Raw genomic sequence first — 23,837 nt, 5'->3', positions numbered from 1 at the left:
CTCATGTTTAAAACACAAAATCCGCCTTTAGCAATTATATATGACCATCATAATCATCTCTGACACTGAAGATTTCCCCAGAGAAATGAATTGGCAGCTCTCATGGAAAAATGCAGTGAAGATGGCCCTGGAACGCAGCGTTCTGCGTGCGTTCCATTCACCGGATGTGAGCGAAGAATGCATCAACGCGTTTTGCCCCTCCTCCAGGGCATATCAAAGACAATCTCCTCCAGTCAAACCCTTCCTGAAATACTCCCTTATCGCTCCACCCCTCGAATCTGATTGGACTCTCAATTCCCATTCATTTCTAATAGCAAACGCCACCAATTCATGCCTATCAGATCCTCATTGACAACGAATGGGATACAATCGGTATACAAACAATAAAAACTAGGTAAAAAATATATGATCAAATAATACATACATAATTCTCAATATCATAAATATATCATTACAAAAGATACAAAAAATATTATAGAAATATGAAATGTACAGGGGCGGACTGACCATTTGGAAATTCAGGCACTGCCCGAGGGCCCGGGGTCAGTAGGGGGCCCCATGATATGCCGCTGGTACCTTTTTCATAGGCTTTTTTGAGTTTGGGCAAGGACACAGGGGCCCCATGATCCCCTATTGCCTGGGCAGGGGCGGACTGACAACTCATGGGGCCCCCGGGCAATAGGGGATTTTGGGGCCCCTGTGTCCTTGCCCAAACTCAAAAAAGCCTATGAAAAAGGTACCAGGGGCATCTCATGGGGCCCCCTACTGACCCCGGGCCCTCGGGCAGTGCCCAAGTTTCCAAATGGTCAGTCTGCCCCTGTGCCTGGGGGCCCCATGATTTGTCAGTCCGCCCCTGGAAATGTACATATATAAATAAAAACCATATACATAACTTCACATATATATATATAAAAACAATTTAATCAACTTATATATATAAGTACATATAATGTCAGTACATAACAGTGAACTAGCCACCATTTTCAGACAATTGAGTAGGCAAATCGGTAAAGGAAAGATCCCACAGTTCCCAAACTGCCTCAAATATGGGGACAGAATCAGCATGCAAAGCAATGAGGTACTCCATTCTTCTAATCTCTGCTATCACTTTCACTAATTCCGATCATGCAAGAGGCGTAGTAGAAAGCCAATGCATGGGAATGGCTCTCCTGGCTGCTGTTAAAACATGGGAGGATAATTTCCTGGCATATTTGGAGAGGCCTGGAAAAGGTAGTCCCCACAAGAAGTGGATGGGCTCAAATGAAATAGGAGCCTGTAAAAGTAGCTGCAAAAGGTTAAGGACCTCTCCCCAGAAGGGTGCAACGTGCTGGCAAGTCCAGAAAATGTGGAAAAAAGTCCAGAAAAGAGGTGGAGAGACCCCTGTCTCAGCTCCTCATATCCCTATTATGTGTAAGTCACCCTGTGCCTGTTAGGGGTACAGAGTGGTCTGTCCTAATATTGTGTAGACATGTCTAGGTGGGGTGTGGGGGTTGTTCATTGTTTACTGCCACGTGGTCCCATTGTTCTAATGTGTCTTCCTGGCCATCAAACTATTATGGGATGTATGTGTTTATGTGTATTGGCTTGGTGGGGGGGGGGGGGGGTGTCTGCTGTGTATCTCTTGTTACTAAATGTATTGCCCCGCCCTGTGTATATATCTTCAGTCTGTGTTAAAATAAAGCAGTCTATTTCCTGTTTTAATACGAGTCTGGTGCTGTTTCGTCTTGTATAGCCAGCGGTGGTGTCCATGGATCTGTGTTCTGAATACCCTAGCGCAGTCAGGGTCCGGTTCCGTTACAAAAACATCAAAGTGTTTTCTTTATATACTACACATATAGAAAGATCTGGAGGCAGCCTCCCAGATTATCTTTTTATATCCTTTTCCATCTTCATAACATTCCATTACCTTGTTATGCAGGTCATTTGACAGTTCTTTTCCGATCCCCATGGCTCAGTATCTAGCCTGCTCAGTGCATCCATGTGGGAGCCAACAAACTCATTGACTATTTATACACTGACACTAATTGTAATTTAAAAAGCTACAGATGTGGGACATTAACCTCTAATTGGCATTGTAACCCGTGTGTGTCACCTTGTGTGTCTGTACCAAGGCCAAACATTCCAGGGGGTGGAGACTTCTGATCAGGACTGTTTGTCTCCTTTTTAAATCATAATGATATCAGAAATCACCCAAACAACTATGCGATAATAAATAGCTTCATATGATCACCATCCTTAAATAAAAGACAGTTTTTTGGCATGATCAATTATATTTTTTATATCAGTGCCAAAATTTCATAATTTCTGCCAGGGGATGTACACCTGTATTTTTATATGTGTTGTAATGAACTACATTGGGTTATTATTGTTTAAATGTATGATGGTATCTAGTGGAGGTTTTGGGCCACTACAGCTTGTTTGCTATCTGATTTTGGTTTCTCCCTCTGTCCTTTCCTCCTTTTTAGGGCTAGCTAGTTCAGTACTAGCTAGACCCTCCCCACTTCTTCCATGTTCCCTCAGTCAGTGCTAGCCATGGTTCACATCTTGTGCGTGTCAGGAACATGCACAAAATCACGTGCTTTCCTGACATGTCCCTTAGCAGACGCATGGCGGTACCATTATTTTGTTAACTGCGTCCCACTGCATGTGTTTTTGCGCATGCCAAACTGCATGGTGCTGCAGCACCATATGGTTCACTGTGGTGTGATTTTGAAAAAGGGTCAGGGACTTTGTGTATTTCTCATACACAGGGCAACCCATTGAAATGAATGAGTTGCCCTACATGTGGCACATGGAAATGTGCATGTGCTGGGTCTCACCTGTATGACCTGAACCTAGCTTTAGTTCTTCACAGAGAATGATGAGGATGACTTCCATCATCCAATCGTGCAAACAAAAAATCTGTTTTTTATTAATTTTCCTTGCGTGTGATCCAAAATTCTTTACAAAAGTGAAGCTTCACCTCATTTCTTAAGCTGTGGAGCTATTGCCCTATCAAAATGCAACTGCAACTGCAAAGAACTAAGTCTATTCACATTGAGTAAATCAACACCATTGTCTTGCCCTTTAGAAGACTGGAAAAAATATCCACTGTGTTGGATTCAACTTATTTGTCTTATTGAAGAGTTAAGCTGCCTGTGGATGGTACCAAGTCAGTAGAAGACCATACTGTCTGGATAGTCTAAGAAGTTATATCAACGCATAAAGCAGCATTTGAAGCAGTATAGTAGTCATATTGCGGTGTTTTTGCTGATTGAGGTATTTCAGGAAAATACTGCATTATGGCCACTAGATGGAGCTGCTGCATAGGAAATACATGTATTTAAAATATTAACCTCCCTAGTGGTCTGATTATGTCCATATTTCTGTGCTCAAAGCGGCACATTTTTTTGCATGGAAATATGTATTTTTTTATTGTAGGCCTGTAATTTTTAGGAATAACTCACTGAAATCTGTCCGAACAAGAGTCTAGTAAACATCCCGGGTATGATAAAATTTGAGACACGAAATCATAAATTATAATTTAATATATAATCATAAAAAATAATAATATAATAATAATAAATTTAATTCAATAATATATTCAAACCAAAAACACTGAAATTTGAAATACAGAGGCAAATTCGCACATCGCTGAGCAAAGTCGCAGAATCGTTTTCAGTGTCTGATGAGGAATTTCCCCCACGAATCATTATCACTCAATTCTGCAAGTGGGTCTGATTTACTATCGCTGTTCTCTAGCCGGTCTAAAACCGCTTTTGACCTAAAGGGATGCTTTTTTGACGCCATGGACGTTTCTCAGTTTCCAGGCAGAAAGAACATTCAAAATGCAGGCAGGGCGCAGGACAAAGCACTCGGGACAAAATGTATGTGAAATGCATTGAAACAGCAATGTTTTACTATGTAATAGTCATTTTAAAAAAAATTACACTTTAAAAAAATTTCAAACTTGCCGCCGGTTCCGGCGCCCGTACGTCCCGTCGTCACAGGGACCGGAACACAGAAGCCGGATGCCGGCATCGGCCGGAGGAGATGGCCGGGGACACTGCAGGGGACACATCGCGGGAGCGAAGGACAAGGTAAGTGCTGCAGGGAATCCCTGAGCAGCGCCGCATGGTAAGCCCGAGTGTAGCTCGGGGTTACCGCTCTTGGTACTCAAATTTTACCCCGAGCTACACTCGGGAATACCGCTAAGGAGGTTAATATAATAATTAGAGATGAGCGAATCGAACATGGCGAAGTGGAATTCGTTTCGAATATTGGGAAATATTCGATTCGCGCCGAATCCGAAAATTAGCCAACTTCGGATGCACGAATCGAATTTTCCCAAAAATGGCGGCGACATGTGTGGCGACGGAGCGGGGATCTCTGGGAAAGCGCGCAGACAAGGCGCGCTGACCCATAATGCATTCATTCATGACATGTGATCGCATTAGCCAATCAGCAGCCAGCCAGCCAGCACTGTGTAATGGTGGAGCTATAAATTGCGGCCATCTTACAATTCTCCATTAGCCTCCGGTCATTCAAGAGAGACAGACCTGTCTGTATTAGGGACAGAGTTAGGACCAGAGAGACTTTAGGGCCACAGAATCGTTACTTAGGGACACAGAATCGTTACTTAGGGACACAGAATTGTTACTGAGGGACAAAGAATTGTTACTGAGGGACACAAAATTGTTACTCAGGGACAGACACAGAATTGTTACTGAGGGACACAGAATTGTTACTGAGGGACACAGAATTGTTACTCAGGGACACAGAATTGTTACTGAGGGACACAGAATTGTTACTCAGGGACACAGAATTGTTACTCAGGGACACAGAATTGTTACTCAGTGACACAGAATTGTTACTGAGGGACACAGAATTGTTACTGAGGGACACAGAATTGTTACTCAGGGACAGACACAGAATTGTTACTGAGGGACACAGAATTGTTACTGAGGGGCACAGAATTGTTACTCAGGGACACAGAATTGTTACTCAGGGACACAGAATTGTTACTCAGGGACAGACAGAGAAATGTTACTGAGGGACACAGAATTGTTACTCAGGGACACAGAATTGTTACTCAGGGACAGACACAGAATTGTTACTGAGGGACACAGAATTGTTACTCAGGGACACAGAATTGTTACTCAGGGACAGACACAGAATTGTTACTGAGGGACACAGAATTGTTACTGAGGGACACAGAATTGTTACTCAGGGACACAGAATTGTTACTCAGGGACAGACACAGAATTGTTACTGAGGGACACAGAATTGTTACTCAGGGACACAGAATTGTTACTCAGGGACACAGAATTGTTACTCAGGGACAGACACAGAATTGTTACTCAGGGACACATAATTGTTACTCAGGGACACAGAATTTTTACTCAGAGACAGACACAGAATTGTTACTCAGGGACACAGAATTGTTACTCAGGGACACAGAATTGTTACTCAGGGACACAGAATCGTTACTGTGGGACACAGAATTGTTACTCAGGGACACATAATTGTTACTCAGGGACACAGAATTGTTACTCAGGGACACAGAATTGTTACTCAGGGACACAGAATCGTTGAATTAAAGAGTATGTCAGACAACACGCAGAGGAGTGGCAGAGGAGGCAATGTTTCAGGAGCGAGCAGACGTGGCAGCAGAGGAAGGGGTCGAGGCAGCACTAGTCGCAGCCAGAGGCCAGTGCTCCCGGTGTCATCCAGCAGTCGTGTCTCCACCGACAACCCTGCCGTCATCGATTGGTTGGCTCGGTCGTCTTCCTCTTCCCAGGTCACCTCTGACACCTACAGCCAACGGTCGGTGGGTACGTCAGACACAACCGTTAGTTGGCATGGCCCGGGAGCAAGCCCACTGAAATCACGTGTCCTCTACCTGCCCCTGTCCTTTGGTGTTCCCTCACCAAGCGAAGTATCGCATGCTGTGGGCTCAGCCCCACTGTACAGTGAGGAAGAGCTAACAGAGGGCGGTCAGGAACGGGGAGAGACATCCGCCTCTTCAGCAGCCAGGCGAAGAAGTACTGGCGAGGAGAGTGGCTCAGTAGCCGGTCTAGAGACAGGTCTGTCTCCTGACCCACACGCAGCCGAGGGGGCTAGTAGTGAGGCGGAGACCCTAATTGATGATGATGAGGCTGATCGCACTTGGCAGCCTCGTCGTCATCAGGCTATTGCTTCCGCATCATCAGGAGAAGAGGGTGCCAGCTTGGCAGCGAGCAAAACAGTCGGTGGGTTGCCCAGGAGGCAGCAGGGTCTCAGCAGTGTCAGTGGAGGCAAACGGACACGGAGTAGAGCACCATCTCCACTGCAGCCTACCACCACGGCCAGTAGTGGTGCCTGTGTGCACGGAGGAAGTAGCAGTCAGCCAGTGAGGAGTAGCGGGGGCAAAGTTTCCTACTCGGCGGTGTGGCAATTTTTCGTCAAGCCGCCCGAGGAAGTAAACGTAGCCGTATGTCGACTATGTGGCCAGAAAGTCAAGCGTGGCCAGGGGGCCCATGTCTCCATCGCCACACTCTGCCATGTGCCACTTTCAGGTCTCCTCACACTGCTGGTGGGTTCCATTTTGTCATAGGGTGCTGGCAGATTACGGGCCTCCCATTGCTGCTGCCAGGCCCGTAATCTGCCATGGGCCCCCGTACCGCCTCCTCATGCTGCTGCCAGGTCCGGAGTGTCTCATGGGTCCCTGTACGGCCTCCCATTGCTGCTGTCTCCATCGCCACACTCTGCCATGTGCCACTTTCAGGTCTCCTCACACTGCTGGTGGGTTCCATTTTGTCATAGGGTGCTGGCAGATTACGGGCCTCCCATTGCTGCTGCCAGGCCCGTAATCTGCCATGGGCCCCCGTACCGCCTCCTCATGCTGCTGCCAGGTCCAGAGTGTCTCATGGGTCCCTGTACGGCCTCCCATTGCTGCTGTCTCCATCGCCACACTCTGCCATGTGCCACTTTCAGGTCTCCTCACACTGCTGGTGGGTTCCATTTTGTCATAGGGTGCTGGCAGATTACGGGCCTCCCATTGCTGCCGCCAGGCCCGTAATCTGCCATGGGCCCCCGTACCGCCTCCTCATGCTGCTGCCAGGTCCAGAGTGTCTCATGGGTCCCTGTACGGCCTCCCATTGCTGCTGTCTCCATCGCCACACTCTGCCATGTGCCACTTTCAGGTCTCCTCACACTGCTGGTGGGTTCCATTTTGTCATAGGGTGCTGGCAGATTACGGGCCTCCCATTGCTGCTGCCAGGCCCGTAATCTGCCATGGGCCCCCGTACCGACTCCTCATGCTGCTGCCAGGTCCAGAGTGTGTCATGGGTCCCTGTACGGCCTCCCATTGCTGCTGTCTCCATCGCCACACTCTGCCATGTGCCACTTTCAGGTCTCCTCACACTGCTGGTGGGTTCCATTTTGTCATAAGGTGCTGGCAGATTACGGGCCTCCCATTGCTGCTGCCAGGCCCGTAATCTGCCATGGGCCCCCGTACCGCTTCCTCATGCTGCTGCCAGGTCCAGAGTGTGTCATGGGTCCCTGTACGGCCTCCCATTGCTGCTGTCTCCATCGCCACACTCTGCCATGTGCCACTTTCAGGTCTCCTCACACTGCTGGTGGGTTCCATTTTGTCATAGGGTGCTGGCAGATTACGGGCCTCCTATTGCTGCTGCCAGGCCCGTAATCTGCCATGGGCCCCCGTACCGACTCCTCATGCTGCTGCCAGGCCCGTAATCTGTCATGGGCCCCTGTACCGCCTCCTCATGCTGCTGCCAGGTCCAGAGTGTGTCATGGGTCCCTGTACGGCCCCCCATTGCTGCTGTCTCCATCGCCACACTCTGCCATGTGCCACTTTCAGGTCTCCTCACACTGCTGGTGGGTTCCATTTTGTCATAGGGTGCTGGCAGATTACGGGCCTCCCATTGCTGCTGCCAGGCCCGTAATCTGCCATGGGCCCCCGTACCGACTCCTCATGCTGCTGCCAGGCCCGTAATCTGTCATGGGCCCCTGTACCGCCTCCTCATGCTGCTGCCAGGTCCAGAATGTGTCATGGGTCCCTGTACGGCCTCCCATTGCTGCTGTCTCCATCGCCACACTCTGCCATGTGCCACTTTCAGGTCTCCTCACACTGCTGGTGGGTTCCATTTTGTCATAGGGTGCTGTATGGCCTCCCATTGCTGCTGCCTCCACCGCCACACTGTGGCTCCACACTCTGGTTTTGGCCCCGTGACTGCCCAAATGAGTGAAGTGTGCGGTGATTCTAAGATCGACGGCACTCATCTGCATGTCATACTGACTGACAGTATTATTTCTCTTCCCCAGCAGACTCCAAGGGCATTTAAATTAAAGGTACAGTGTTCTGCACTAATATTAAGTCTCTCTGAAGCCTAGAAACACCCTTTTATAAGTTAAATTCGCAGCGAATATATTCGACTCGAATCAAATTTATTCCGCGAATTCGCCGAATCAGCCGAATCGAATTTTTGAATACTTCGCTCATCTCTAATAATAATAATAAATTTAATTCAATAATATAATCAAACAAAAAACACTGAAATTTTAAATAGAGCGCCAAGTTCGCACATCGCTGAGTTCAGTCACAGAATCACTTTCAGTGTCTGATGAGGAATTTCCCCCACAAATCATTATCACTCAATTCTGCAAGTGGTTCTGATTTACTATCGCTGTTCTCTAGCCGGTCTAAAACCGCTTTTGACCTAAAGGGACGCTTTTTGGACGCCATGGACGTTTCTCAGTTTCCAGGCAGAAAGAACAGTAAAAATGCAGGCAGGGCGCCGGACAAAGCACTCGGGACAAAATGTATGTGAAATGGTTTGATACAGGAATGGAATACTATGTCATATTCGTTATTTAGAAAATGACAGTTTCTAAAATTTTTAAATTTACCGCTGATTCCATCCCCCGTACATCCTGTACATCCCGATAATCGCACGGAAGCCGGATGCCGGCATCGGCCGGAGGAGATGGCCGGGGACACTGCAGGGGACGCATCGCGGGAGCGAAGGACAAGGTAAGCTCTGCAGGGACTCCCTATGCAGCGCTGCATGGTAAGCCCGAGTGTAGCTCGGGGTTACCGCTTGTGGTGCTGAAACTTTACCCCGAGCTACACTCGGGAATACCGCCAGGGAGGTTACGGGAGATTTTTTGTGATAGCTGTGAGGCATTAGTACAGGGAGTTTTTTATAAATAGATCGCAAAGTGTTTTCTACCCACAGAGATCCGCAGATGCATTTCACTTATACAGCACTTTCTTTTCTTACAAATGGTTTAGCCCAAGTAAAACTCACTTCCAAGAGAGTGTGGCAGTAGGAGTGAGACTCACTTATATTTGCAAAGGCTTGATTACAGGGCACAGACTCAGTTAGGAAAACGCATGGTAAACTCAGACTCTCTTTACAAATATCTCCAACATGCATTGCGGTAATGACAAATGACTTCTTTTTCTCCAACAGGAAGGGAAGCGTCATTGTAAATCACAAAGTCATTGTGGAAATAGAACACAAGCCTGATCTGGACATTATACACCAGTACAACCGGGTACTTGATATGGTGATACCTCTACTGGAACGTAAAACGGACAACTGCACAACAGCCAGTAAGTGTTCCAACGACATGACAATTCACCTCTTTATCAGAAGGGGGCAGTGTTATGCTTACTTTTTTCTTTTTATATTGAAAAATTAGAGGGTGTATTTAAAAAAACAATTGCATTGTTGTTAACCATTCCAATACCGGGCAATTTTACACCTTCCTGCCCAGGCCATTTTTCACGTTTCAGTGCTCTCACACTTTGAATGACAATTGCGTGGTCATACAACATTGTACCCAAACTAAAATTTTATCATTTTCTTCACACAACTAGAGCTTTCTTTTGGTGGTATTTAATCACCGCTGGGGTTTTTGTTTTTTGCTAAATTAACAAAAAAAGACCAAAAATTTTGAAAAAAAAAAACACGTTTTTCTTTGTTTTTGTTATAAAAGTTTACAAATAAATAATTGTTCTTCATAAATTTAGGCCAAGATGTATTCTGCTACATGGAAAAAAAAAATACATATTTTTTTTTTATTTTGTTTTATTTTTCTATTATTTTTAAGTTTTTATTACATTTTTTTAAAGATTTTTTTTTCATATTTTACTATGACCAAAGTAGTACAATGTTACCATAGTAACATTGTACTACTTTGGGGAAGTGATCAGTATTTTTTTTTTTTTTTTTTTTTTTTTTTACACAGTTTGCTTATAGCAAAGAATTACTTTGCTATAAGCAAGCATTTACCTGAATGACATCGATTCATTCAGGTTTTTTTTTTTTTATGTTTAGCTGTGATTTGGCCACAGCTAATCACATGACATGTGCATGTGACCTGCTGTGACCATTCACAGCTAGGCACTAGTATACAATGGATGGCATGAATGAAGCCATCCATTGTATACAACTGTCATGTGACCTGCTGTGATTGGTCACAGCAGATCACATGGTACCGGCAACGGGGCCAATACTCAGATCTGTCATCGGCCGTGTCCGTGGTACACGGCCGGTGACAGATTGCGCGGTGCTGCAACCGCGCAAACTGTGCATGTGCGGGAGGACGCCAAATGGCGTACACCCCGGAAAGCTAAAGCATTTTTGCGACCGCCAAATGGCATTAGGCCAGGCGGCTAATGGTTAATCCATCAAACTGCATATAAATTTGTAATGTCTATTTATTTCAGGTACTTATAAAGCACTTTACATATATATTGTACATTCACATCAGTCCCTAACCCTCAAGGGGTGTACAATCTAAGGTCCCTAACTCACATTCATACATACACATATGAGGGCCAATTTAGACAGGAGCCAATTCACCTACCAGCATGTCTTTGGAGTAAACCAGAGTACCCGGAGGAAACCCACGCAGGCACAGGGAGAACATGCAAGCGCCAGGCAGGTGGTGCCATGGTTGGGATTTGAACCAACAACCCAAGTACTGCCAGGTGGGAGTGCTAACCATTTAGCCTCTGTGCTATCTTTACTTCTTATGAACATCAGCTCCATCCAGTAGCCATAATACAGTATTTTCCTGAAATACCTCAACCGAAACTGCATGTATTGTAAATCCATCCTGTGCGGTAGCAGCAGAATCGAATGTTCTCAGGCTATTATGCTTTGCAGATCGAAAATGTGTGAATATGCAAAATACTGTACTATGGCCATTAGAGTATCATAGAGGCTGAGTATCATAGTCAAGAAGAATGCTCCTCAGCTCCATCTAATGGACATAATGTGATATTTTTTCCCAGTCACACATCCATCTGTAGAGAATATATAGCCTGAGAACATTTGATTTTGCCCTATTTACACAGGACACATTTACCCTAGGTTCACATATGTGTTGGTGGTGCCACTGCGGATCCACACAAAAATCCGTGCAGCTGCACCACCCGCACAGAGAAATGCGGACCCGCGGGCGGGTGCCATTAGTTCTAATGGCACGCCGCCCACACTGGAAAACGCAACCGTACTGGGAACCGAGGTTCCCATGTGGGCTGCGTTTTCAGAAGATGTGCAGGGACTTCTTCTCTGCATGTCACGGGGCACAGGAGTCCATTCAAATGAATGGGCTCTTGTGCCAGCGCAAAATGCGGCCCGCACAGCCGCATATATGTGAACCAGGGCTAACAAGCAGGTTCAAACTGCTGTATTTCGGGACAATACCCCATTATGGCTACTAGATGGAGCTGACAATGCTAGGTAATAAAGATATTAGACAAATCACAGGATGTATTCATGATAGCTGTTGGAATGCTTATGATATTTGTTTGAATTTTTTATAAATAAATCTTAGAGCTTATCCAATAATGACAAGTGGACTTTTAATTGGCGCCTGCCTAAATTGGCCCTAGCATGTGCACATATACACATAAAGACTCAGGGTTGGTGCATTTTGATAACCACACACACACAATTTGTTGTTTTTTAAATTTTTGTATGTGTCTCTTTAATTGTTAAAAACTTTAACCAAGTTTAGCACCTGTGTGATAGCATAAGGGTGGAAGGTTCTCTTTATGAGACATCCGGGGTCTATTAGACCCTGTATGTCTCCTCTGTTCTCCATTGCAGGCTGTGGCGGGGGGGGAGGGGTCGTGCAGGGGGAACGGCACAACACAGTAGTTATGGAAGTGATCGGCGGCTAGTGTGTTAGAAACCCAATCTTAATCCTCAGCGACTGTCTGGGGATTCAGATTTACCACTACCCCCTATCTTGGCACCCTAAGGTGGCTGCTTCAGCCGCCTTATGCTTTCACCAGCTCTGCTTAAATTGTGTCAGGAACAGGGGCGGACTGACAACTCATGGGGCCCCCAGGCAATAGGGGATCATGGAGCCCCTGTGCCCTTGCCCAAACTCAAAAAAGCCAATGAAAAAGGTACCAGGGGCATCTCATGGGGCCCCCTACTAACCCTGGGCCCTGCGGCAGTGCCCGAGTTTCCAAATGGTCAGGAACCATGAACCAGGCGGAGACAAGAAGTGTAGTTAAAATTACACCTTTAATGAAATGGCAAATATAACATAGGTCAGGAATATAGTCATAAGAGAAGCCAGGGCTTGGATTCCAGAGAGGGTTATCAGACGAGACAGAGTCAGGAAACCAGAAGTCAGCATAGTCAGGAGCCAAAAATCAGGAAGAGGAATCAGAGGAGTAGTCAGCCAGACTGAGTTGTACACAGGAACACAGGCAGGAGCACACTGGAAATCACAGACCCCGCAAGGGCAAGGGGGAAATGAGCTAAGCTGCTAAAATAGCAAAAAGGGCTGGCTGTAGGCTGGATGAGGCAGGTAATAGTATCCAGGTGAGTCACTGTGGAGCAGGGGCGGACTGACCATTTGGGAACTTGGGCACTGCCCGAGGGCCCTGGGTCAGTAGATGCCCCTGGTACCTTTTTCATAGGCTTTTTTGGGCGTGGGTGAGGACACGGGCCCCATGATCCCCTATTGCCTGGGGGCCCCATGAGTTGTCAGTCCGCCCCTGCTGTGGAGACAACAAGTAGCTGGTAAACAACTGACAGCTGAGCAGCTTCTGAGCACTGAAAGAAAAGAGCTGCTTGTAAAGTAGCAGGAGCCCAGCCCTGACAGATTGTAAGCTCCTTGAGGGCAGGGACTGATGTGACAGGGTTACCATAAGGCCCCTAGGGCTTATCCATTGATGACAAGTAGACTTATCCTTTAATTGATTCCTGCCTTAATTGGTCCTAGTATGTATACATACTGTATGCATGTGAGGTAGAGATCTTAGGTTTTAGGCTCCTTAAGGGCAGGGACTAATGTGACAGGGTCACTGGCATGGATCAAAAGAACATATTTCGGCATAACCAAATCCTGTTATTATTTCAAGTAAGAAAATGCCTCTTTCTTGTCATAAATAAAAGCACATGTTCATGGGGCTGAGTAATGAAGAAGGATTCGGCCATGACCAGTCATGCTGACCCAACATTTGTTGTCCCCTCTGCAAAACCAGTAGCTATACCCTAGGGACAATATTAATCAATGTCAATCTTCTCTTTTTTCACAGATACCTTATGTGTGGATAGAAATACTATCAAGATTACAGCAATCCCACCGCCAAGTATGGACGGTATGCGTCGTAAGGCTACAAAACCATTCCAGTGTTAGTATTAGGCAGTAAGGGTTTAACACCGCTCTCTTGTGTCTACAGAACTTTGTATGCATCTGGTTCCAGAAGGTAGTGGAGGTTTTTATACTCCTATCTTCTCTGCTGGTGGTCTGGCCTGCCTATCTCACTGCCATCCACTTTCACCCATGTACCTTAACTGTAATGGTGGTATCTGCCAGATCAAGAGCCAATCTGGCCCTCAGTGCTTGTGAGTATTTTGATTTCCTGTGATTAGAAGTAAACTATAACCCTTTAGACTCAAGGTATGGACTCCATATGCCGCATTGCTAACTGTATGGTTCCCGATTGGGGGATGAGCTTGGTGGCTCCCAAGGGTTATGGAAATTGCTTTAACCTCCCTAGCGGTCTGATTATGTCAATATTTCTGTGCTCAAAGCGGTACTTTTTTTTGTATGGAAATATGTTGTTTTTTTATTGTAGGCCTGTAATTTTTAGGACTAGAGAACAGCGATAGTAAATTAGAACCACTTGCAGAATTGAGTGATAATGATTCGTGGGGGAAATTCCTCATCAGACACTGAAAACGATTCTGCGACTGAACTCAGTGATGTGCGAACTTGGCGCTATATTTCAAATTTCAGTGTTTTTGGATTGATTATATTATTGAATTAAATTTTCTATTATATTATTATTTTTTATGATTATTTATTATATTATAACTTATGATTTCATGTTTCAAATTTTATCATACCCGGGATGTTTACTAGACTTTTGTTCAGACAGATTTCGATGCGTTATTCCTAAGAATTACAGGCCTACAATAAAAAAACAACATATTTCCATGCATAAAAATGTACCGCTGTGAGCACAGACATACTGACATAATCAGACCGCTAAGGAGGTTAAAGCACTTGAAGTCCAGGATGTTTTAAGGTGTCCTAAGGATGGCAAGCAGTAAAGTAAGTCTTGTATTGCCCTACATGAGCATCCCCATTTTGAAACCGCTGGGACTTAAGGGAAAAGAAAGCCTGAAGCCTATCCTTAAAAGGATTGGACAGCTGTAGGGCTTGTTTTTTAACTTGAAGTCCAGGATGCTTTAAAATGGCCTTAGAAAGGCATGTGGTTAAAGTAAATCAGTAGGTATGCCCTGCAAGAGCAAAACAAAGACTTTGTTTTAACTGGTAACAGTTGCCTACCAGGGGTGGACTGACCATTTGGAAACTCAGGCACTGCCCGAGGGACCGGGGTCAGCAGGGGGGCCCCATGAGATGCCCCTGGTTCCTTTTTCATAGGCTTTTTTGAGTTTGGGCAAGGACACAGGGGCCCCATGATCCCCTATTGCCCGGGAGGCCCCATGAGTTGTCAGTCCACCCGTTGCCTACAGATATATTCCAAAATCAGAGCTTGCTAAGATTGCTACAGTCATGTTTTTGTTCCTAATTAACATGCAATGTACATAGCAGTATTATGTAAGTGTTCGTCTTATCCCATAGCTGTGCCAGGACAGACCTCTACACATATGCATCTTCACAATGCACGGGGAAGATTTCCAAGCTTGGCTTCTTCATAGGCAGTGGAGTCACCATGGGGATCTTGTTCATCATCTCCATCATCCTAGGAGTCTACATCTACTTAGTTAAGAAGAGGTCATCATCAAAATCCTCTCTGTATGACAATCTGTACACCACAACAATCGTTTAGGGGCACAGAGGATGAGACATATACAATGCCTAAATGATCACAGGGACGTCTGTTTAAAACAATAAAGGTACACTCCAAGATCAATTTTTTATCCAGACTTTCATATACTCCATCAGTCCGCTGCTTTTCCATTTGACTGTAACATGGTGATCCTGGAACACATCTGCTGGGGATGTTGGAACTCTAAGATTGAAGTGACCCTGACACTAGTCAAACGTTCTACAGGCAACCCGTACCTGTTAAATAAAAGTATAAATATTTTCCTGCTTCAAACAATACCAAGCCATGATCTAAGCCTAAGAAATTGTCTTTGAAGTACTCTAGCGAAACTGATCTATTGAGTTCCCCAATAGCTCTCATTGGCTCCCCCTGCTGACTTTATATCATTGCTGCCTCCTGTATCCAAGGGAGGATAAGTAGGAAGTTACAAAACATAAGATTTAGCACATTCACTGCTACTGTCATTTACTGCCCCTCTATGAGCTACATGGTTACATAGTTAGTCTGGTTGAAAATAGACAAACGTCCATCCAGTTCAACCATTAAAAAAAAAAAAAAAAGGTTATAATCCTATACCCACAGTTGATCCAGAGGAAGGCAAAAAAAACCCAGCAAAGCATGATCCAATTTGCCTCTGCAGGGAAAAAAAAATCCTTCCTGATCCCCCAAGAGGCAATCGGGTATTCCATGGATCAACTTTACCTATAAATGTTATATCCAGTTATATTCTGTGTATCTAAGAAACAATCCAGGACCTTCCTACAGCAATCCACTGAGCTGGCCAGAACCAACTCTTGAGGGAGTCTATTCCACATATTCACAGCTCTCACTGTGAAGAAACCTTTCCATGTTTGGAGATTAAATTTCTTTTCCTCCAGATGTAAAGAGTGTTCCCTTGTCCTCTGTGATGACCTCAGGGGGAATAACTCTACACCGAGTTCACTATATGAACCACTATTCATACATGGAGATCATATCCTCCCTTATGTATTATATATGGAGATCATATCCCCCCTTATGTATTATACATGGAGATCATATCCCCCTTATGTATTATACATGGAGATCATATCCCCCCTTATGTATTATACATGGAGATCATATCCCCCCTTATGTATTATACATGGAGATCATATATTCCCTTATGTATTATATATGGAGATCATATCCCCTTATGTATTATACATGGAGATCATATCCCCCTTATGTATTATACATGGAGATCATATCCCCCTTATGTATTATACATGGAGATCATATCCCCCTTATGTATTATACATGGAGATCATATCCCCCCTTATGTATTATACATGGTGATCATATCCCCCTTATGTATTATACATGGAGATCATATCCCCCTTATGTATTATACATGGAGATCATATCCCCCTTATGTATTATACATGGAGATCATATCCCCCCTTATGTATTATACATGGAGATCATATCCCCCTTATGTATTATACATGGTGATCATATCCCCCCTTATGCGTTATACATGGTGATCATATCCCCCTTATGCGTTATACATGGTGATCATACCCCCCTTATGCGTTATACATGGAGATCATATCCCCCCCTTATGTGTTATACATGGAGATCATATCCCCCCCTTATGCATTATACATGGAGATCATATCCCCCCTTATGCATTATACATGGAGATCATATCCCCCCTTATGTATTATACATGGAGATCATATCCCCCCCTTATGTATTATACATGGAGATCATATCCCCCCCTTATGTATTATACATGGTGATCATATCCCCCTTATGTATTATACATGGTGATCATATCCCCCCTTATGTATTATACATGGAGATCATATCCCCCCTTATGTATTATACATGGAGATCATATCACCCATTAATCTCCTCTTCTCAAGAGAGAATAAATTCAGTATTCTGCATGTGTTTATTTCTCATAATATTACCAAGAACTCAGGTTGTGAATTAACTAAACTTTTTAACCTTACCAAAGCTTCTTTGTTGCCTGAATTTGCGCTTTAAAATAGAAAGGTAAACATTGAGGCATGTACAGGAGCGCAATCTATTTGTTGACCAATTCAATTTTCATCCAGATATCTATGTACTCCATCAGTCCACTTTCTGTTTAACAATTACCTGGTGATCCTGGAAGACATCTGCAGGTGATGCTGGAATTCCCATTCTCTTAAAGTCTCTGTTGCTATTCTAAGGTTTTACAGGAAACCTTTACCCATAAAAAAAGAAGTATGTAGACAGTGTGTATTCGTGACCGCTCACCCACATACCTGTAAAACTGGGATAAGCAGTTGTTTCCATGCAGCTGCCTATGCCTCGTAAGCACATGGCCCATTCACACGCTTCTAACCTTATAGATCAGTTTATGTACAATCAGCTAGCCCATATATGGATTGAAATGTGCAGTTCCCTGCTGAACCAGAAAGATTTCACTCCAAGTATGGCTGGCTTTAGGAGCGGCACAAGCATGCAGGTTACAGAGTCAGATTATGTTGTGTCCCACCTATTATACTGTATCTTTTACTGCTGCTGCAATGTATTGCGTTATGTTGTAATTATACAATTACGTGGGGAGTGTTGTGCCACAGCATTCTTTTTGTGCCCTTTCTATGGTCCCTGTTCCACCTCCTGTTTAGTGCTGGTTTATACAGCCTCTAACTAGACACTCCCTGCTCTCCTCTGTACTGTGCTTATATAAGGAAAACTGTATTGGATCCAACTTCTGTGTTTTATTGATTCTGCTAAGTCAGCAAGTGGCCATTCTTTCTGAACAGACTGAGATCTAAGGAGAAATTTCACTGCATAATACGGCATTTGAAACAGAACAGACCAGGGGCGGACTGACAACTCATGGGGCCCCCCGGGCAATAAGGGATCATGGGGCCCCTGTGTCCTTGCCCAAACTCTAAAAAGCCTGTGAAAAAGATAACAGGGGCATCTCATAGGGCCCCCTACTGACCCCGTGCCCTCGGGCAGTGCCCGAGTTTCCAAATGGTCAGTCCGCCCCTGGAACAGACTGAATTCCTCCTAATCTGCATCTCAGTACCAGGTCTGGGACTCAAAAACCACTGAAGCCTCTAGAACTACATGACAGCCAGGAGCAAGGGCGGACTGACCATTTGGAAACTCAGGCACTGCCCGAGGGCCCGGGGTAAGTAGGGGGCCCCATGAGATGCCCCTGGTACCTTTTTCATAGGCATTTTTGAGTTTGGGCAAGGACACAGGGGCCCCATGATCCCCTATTGCCCGGGGGCCCCATGAGTTGTCAGTCAGCCCCTCGCCAGGAGACTAGCATTTTTAAAGGAAAAGATCAGCAATGGCAGCTTTTGTATTTTATAACTTCAGATTATTTTAATTCCTTTCTTCATTGAATGTATCATTTGTATATTCGGATTAATTTTTGGGGGGATTTTCTTCTTTTGGAGTGTCACTTAATAAATTGTATATTTGTTGATTTTATTATTGGCTCTGATTATGTTTACTTTGTGTTTATGTGCCATCAAAATGCACAATAACGGAAAAAAAAAATCCTTCACAGGTTTCCTCCATGACATAAAGTCCACCCACTTGCTGCAAGTAGTAAATAGGAAAGACATTTGCCAAATTCAAAGGAAAAAAACATATTTTTTGTACTGGCAATAAAAGATAAAGAATATGTGTGTGTGTGTGTGTGTGTGTGTGTGTATATATATATATATATATATATATATATACACATTGCTCAGCATTAATGAGTACACACCGTTTGAAAAGTAAGATTTTCATCAATATCTCAATGAACACGACAACAATTTAAAATTTTTGGCAAAACTGAGTGTTATAGAACATTTGTTTGGTTCATTACATAAAGGTAAGGTTAATAATATAACTTAGATTACAAAGTCTTCAGTTTTACTCAAATTAGTTGACACAAAAATGAATACCCCCCACAACAAAAACTACTCCATCTAGTATTTTGTATGGCCTCCATGATAAGTAAGAACAGCACCAAGTCTACTAGGCATGGAATGAACAAGTTGGCGACATTTTGAAACATCGATCTTTTACCTTTCTTCAAGAATGACCTCTTCTGGATGCTGGATGGAGAGCGATGCTCAAGTTGTATCTTGAGAATTCCCCATAGGTGTTCGATTGGGTTCAGATCAGGAGACATACTTGGCAACTGAATCACTTTCACCCGGTTCTTCTAGAGAAATGCAGCAGTGGCCTTAGATGTGTGTTTTGGATCATTGTCATGTTGGAAAAGTGCCCGATGACCAAGGGCACAGAGTGACGGTAGCATCTTCTCTTTCAATATAGAACAGTACATCTGTGAATTCATGATACATCAATGAAATGCAGCTCTCCGACACCAACAGCACTCATGCAGCCCCACAGAAGGACACTGCCACCGCCATGTTTCACTGTAAGCACCATGCATTTTTCTTTGTATGCCTCACCTTTGCGACGCCATAGTGAGGAGTGAGATGGGCTTTTGAGAAAACCTTAGTGACCTCTTCGGTAGTAGTGAGGTCAAAAGAGGAAAGTGTCGAGGGAGGTTTAGTATAAGGTATACTAATTGGGATAGATGTCTGTGCAGTGGCGATGCCCCTACGAATTGCATCAATCTTGTTTTTGAAATGATTTGTAATCTCGTAAGCAGTGAGTGAGGTACTGGGTGGGGGTGGAGAAAGTAGAGAGTTAAAAGTAGAGAAGAGACGATGAGGACTGGATGACAAGCTATGAGAGTGACAAAGTAGGCTTGTTTGGCAGCATGGAGGGAGAAATTGTAGGTTAAGAAAGCAGATTTATATAGGGTGAAAGCTTGGTGAGATTTGGTTTTAAGCCGAATGTCGCTTAAGATTTCTGGTGTCTTCAGTCTGCCAAGGTTGTTATGGTCAGGGCCTGACGCTTCGTGTAGTTAGAGGAGCAAGTGACTCTAATGTGGATGAAAGTGAACTGTTGTAGACAGAAGTGGCCAGGTCAGGGCAGGACAGGGGAGAGATTCTGTCATAGAGGCGGTCAGTTGGAAAAGAGAAGGATTTAAGTTGTGAAGGTTTCAGCGGGTAATGTTTGCTGCTTGGTGGGATAGGTGTTTGAAGACGAGGACACTGTGAAGGTGATGAGATTGTAATCAGAGAGAGGAAAGGGGGTGTTTGTGAGGTTGTAGGGAGTGCCACGATGGGAGAAAACAAGGTCTAATGTATTCCCATCAGAGTGAGTGGAGGACTGTGTCCATTGTGTCAAGGCAAAAGATGAGGCTAGGTTGAAGAGTTGGGATGTAGTTGGGTTGTTCACATTAATGGGGATGTTAAAATCTCCAAGAATGATAGTGGGTAGTTCAGAGGAGAGAAAGTAGTGTAGCCAGGCAGAGGAATCATCAATAAAGCGAGACAGCAATTAGCATCTCATCTGGGACTGTTCAATCAGAAGCTCTTGGTCCCCCTTGCTCCAGGATCTCCTCAGGCAGCTGGGTGAAGAGGAGGAATCATCCAGGGTCTGAGGAGGTACACCTAAGAGCTTTTAGTGCTCTTCAAGAATAGACTGTTGCTAATCCAAATCTTTGTACATAGTTGCTAAGAAGTTGTCCTCAAGTCATACAGTTCCTTGGGACAGTTCCTCAGGCATCTCATATACCCCTTTACCCTATCCAAATTTAACCCCCTCAATAAAATCACAAAATCAAGCTTAAGGACTGTTTGCTGACTCCAGTGTGTAAAGTGTGGAAAATGTGTGTTGCCTGGCTTTGCAGAGAAAATCAAATCCAGCGGCCCTTACGAGAGTAGTACTAAATATATAAATTATTTTTATTACTACCATAAGTGTATCAAACAACTACAGTAATAAAAAGAGACAAACTGCCATCTACTGGTTGGTGCATACAATCCACCACCCACTCCAACAGTAATATCCTTGATCTTGTCTTCTCCAACCGCTGCGCTCCCCACAACCTCACTAACACCCCCTTCCCTCTCTCTGACCACAACCTGATAACCTTCTCTATCTCCTCGTCCTCCAACGCCTACCCCTCCAAATGTCACACTACTACCAGCCGTAACCTCCGCAACCTCAACCCTGCCCCCCTCCACTCTGCAGCTGATCAACTCCATGATAGCATCCTCCCCCTGTCTTGCGCCGACTTGGCTATGACTGCCTACAACAACACGCTGTCAACAGCCCTTGACTCACTAGCACCTTTAACCACACGCAACATCAGACCCCGACCGCTCCAGCCCTGGCAGACTGATCACACCAAAACCCTCAAACGACACAGTCGTGCCCTGGAGCGACTATGGCGCAAAACAAAATCCCAACAAGCCTTCACCCGCTACAAATCTGCCTTCCACACCTACACCTCCTCCCTCCACGCAGCCAAACAAGCCTATTTCCTGACCCTCATCAAGACCCTCTCCTCCAATCCTCGCCGACTCTTCTCCACCTTCAACTCTCTACTCTCGCTACCCCCACCTCCACCCAGCACCTCACTTACCGCCCTTGAGATTGCCAATCACTTCAAAAACAAGATTGACACAATTCGCAAGGACATTGCCGCAACTCACACGCCCTCTCAACCCGTCCCCTCTCACAGAGCTACCCCCTCATCCCCCCTCCCCCTCGACATAACCCGCAGGGACTTCGTCGCTGCTCAAACTCCCTCCAACCCCGTTCCCCCTCACTCAGCTACCCCCTCATCACCCCTCTCCCACGGCCCCACCATTGCTCTGACCTCCACTTCCACCCCACCCTACATTCCTCATACTGAAGCTCCCCCAACACTCCACACCTTTGACCTTACTACCATTGAGGAAGTCTCCAAGATCCTCTCTGATGCCCGCCTCACCACCTGCCCCCTCGACCCTATCCCCTCACAACCCCTACGACCTCCCTCCTCCTCCATCCTACGCTCCCTCACCCACATCTTCAATCTCTCCCTCTCCTCCGGCACTTTCCCCTCCCCTCTGAAACATGCACACATCACCCCCATACTTAAAAAGCCCTCCCTGGACCCCAATGACTCGAACAACCTCAGACCCATCTCCCTGCTCCCATTTACATCTAAACTCCTCGAGCGCCTCGTCTACACCTGCCTATGCTCTCACCTCAACGACAACCACCTCCTCGATCCTCTACAGTCAGGCTTTCGTCCCCTGCACTCCACCGAAACCGCCTTACTCAAACTCTCCAACGACCTTCTAACTGCCAAAGCTAATGGCCACTATTCAGTGCTCCTACTCCTTAACCTCTCTGCGGCCTTTGACACAGTCGACCACTCCCTCCTCCTCAAAAAACTACACTCCCTTGGCCTCAGAGATTCTGCTCTCTCCTGGCTATCATCCTACCTGTCACAACGCTCCTTCAGCGTTACCTATAATGCTACCACCTCCCCCTCACTCCCCCTCTCTGTTGGGGTCCCTCAAGGCTCTGTCCTTGGGCCCCTTCTCTTCTCCATCTACACCTCCTCCCTTGGCCAACTCATACACTCTCACGGCTTCAACTACCACCTCTATGCCGACGACACACAAATCTATCTCTCAACCACCCAACTCACCCCCTCGGTCTCTGCCCGAATCACACACCTACTGAGCGACATATCAGACTGGATGTCGCTCCACTTCCTTAAACTGAACCTCTCCAAAACCGAGTTTCTTGTCTTCCCTCCAGCCCGGACACCACCCCCCATTGACTTCTCCATCACATCCAACAACGCCAATATCAAACCCGCCCTGCAGGCCAGAGTACTTGGTGTCATTCTGGACTCCAACCTATCCTTCCAGCCCCAAGTCCAATCTTTAACAAACTCGTGCAGACTCCACCTCCGCAACATCGCCAAAATACGCGCGTTCCTAACCCCAGAAACCACTAAACAGCTCATCCACTCCCTCATCATATCACGACTCGACTACTGCAACTCCCTCCTCACTGGCATGCCTCGCCACTGACGTACAAAGCCATCCACCATACTGCCCCGAACTACATCACTGACCTAATATCCAAGTACCGCCCAACACGCACACTCCGCTCCTCACAAGACCTCCTTCTCTCTCCTCCTCCCTTGCCCGCCTCCAGGACTTCTCCAGGGTGTCACCCATCCTCTGGAACTCCCTGCCCCAACCCATCAGATTACCACCTACTCTCCTCTCCTTTAGGCGCACCCTGAAAACCCATCTCTTCAGGGAAGTCTACCCCACCCCCTGCTAACTTGCCGACCTACTCCACTCTTCCTACCACTCCATCCCCCACAGCTATCTCCTCCTGTGCCACCATCCCCTCCCTCCTAGATTGTAAGCTTGAAAGAGCAGGGCCCTCAATCCCCTCATGTTTTGCATTGTATTGGTATTGTTCTGTCACATGTTCTGTCCCCCTTTGTAATGTACAGCGCTGAGCGAACTATTGGCGCTTTATAAATACTGTATAATAAATAATAATAATACTGGTTGCAATGTCCTCTGTAGGCTGAGACCATTTTGATACTGATTGGTTACCGGTCATTAGTAGGAACCAAAGCTCTCAGTACAAATACATTTGACAGCTA

General features: G+C 45.6%; 1 protein-coding gene across 1 annotated transcript in view; it reads left to right on the top strand.

Moving 5' to 3' along the window:
• The window catches only part of LOC149434919 (uncharacterized), a 51,348-nt gene extending 36,029 nt beyond the window's left edge, over positions 1–15,319 (top strand). The window contains exons 6-9 of the mRNA XM_089663216.1: positions 9,456–9,598; positions 13,556–13,618; positions 13,700–13,865; positions 15,112–15,319. Coding sequence (XP_089519342.1) covers positions 9,456–9,598; positions 13,556–13,618; positions 13,700–13,865; positions 15,112–15,319 — 580 coding nt within the window. The remainder of the gene's footprint in view (positions 1–9,455; positions 9,599–13,555; positions 13,619–13,699; positions 13,866–15,111) is intronic.
• The last annotated feature ends 8,518 nt before the right edge of the window (positions 15,320–23,837 follow it).

This window comes from Staurois parvus, unplaced genomic scaffold (assembly GCF_062004578.1).
Source record: "Staurois parvus isolate SC_StPar_1 unplaced genomic scaffold, SC_StPar_1.0 ptg001642l, whole genome shotgun sequence".
Classification (NCBI taxonomy): Eukaryota; Metazoa; Chordata; class Amphibia; order Anura; family Ranidae; genus Staurois; species Staurois parvus.
This window is presented reverse-complemented; position numbering and strand designations above follow the sequence as displayed.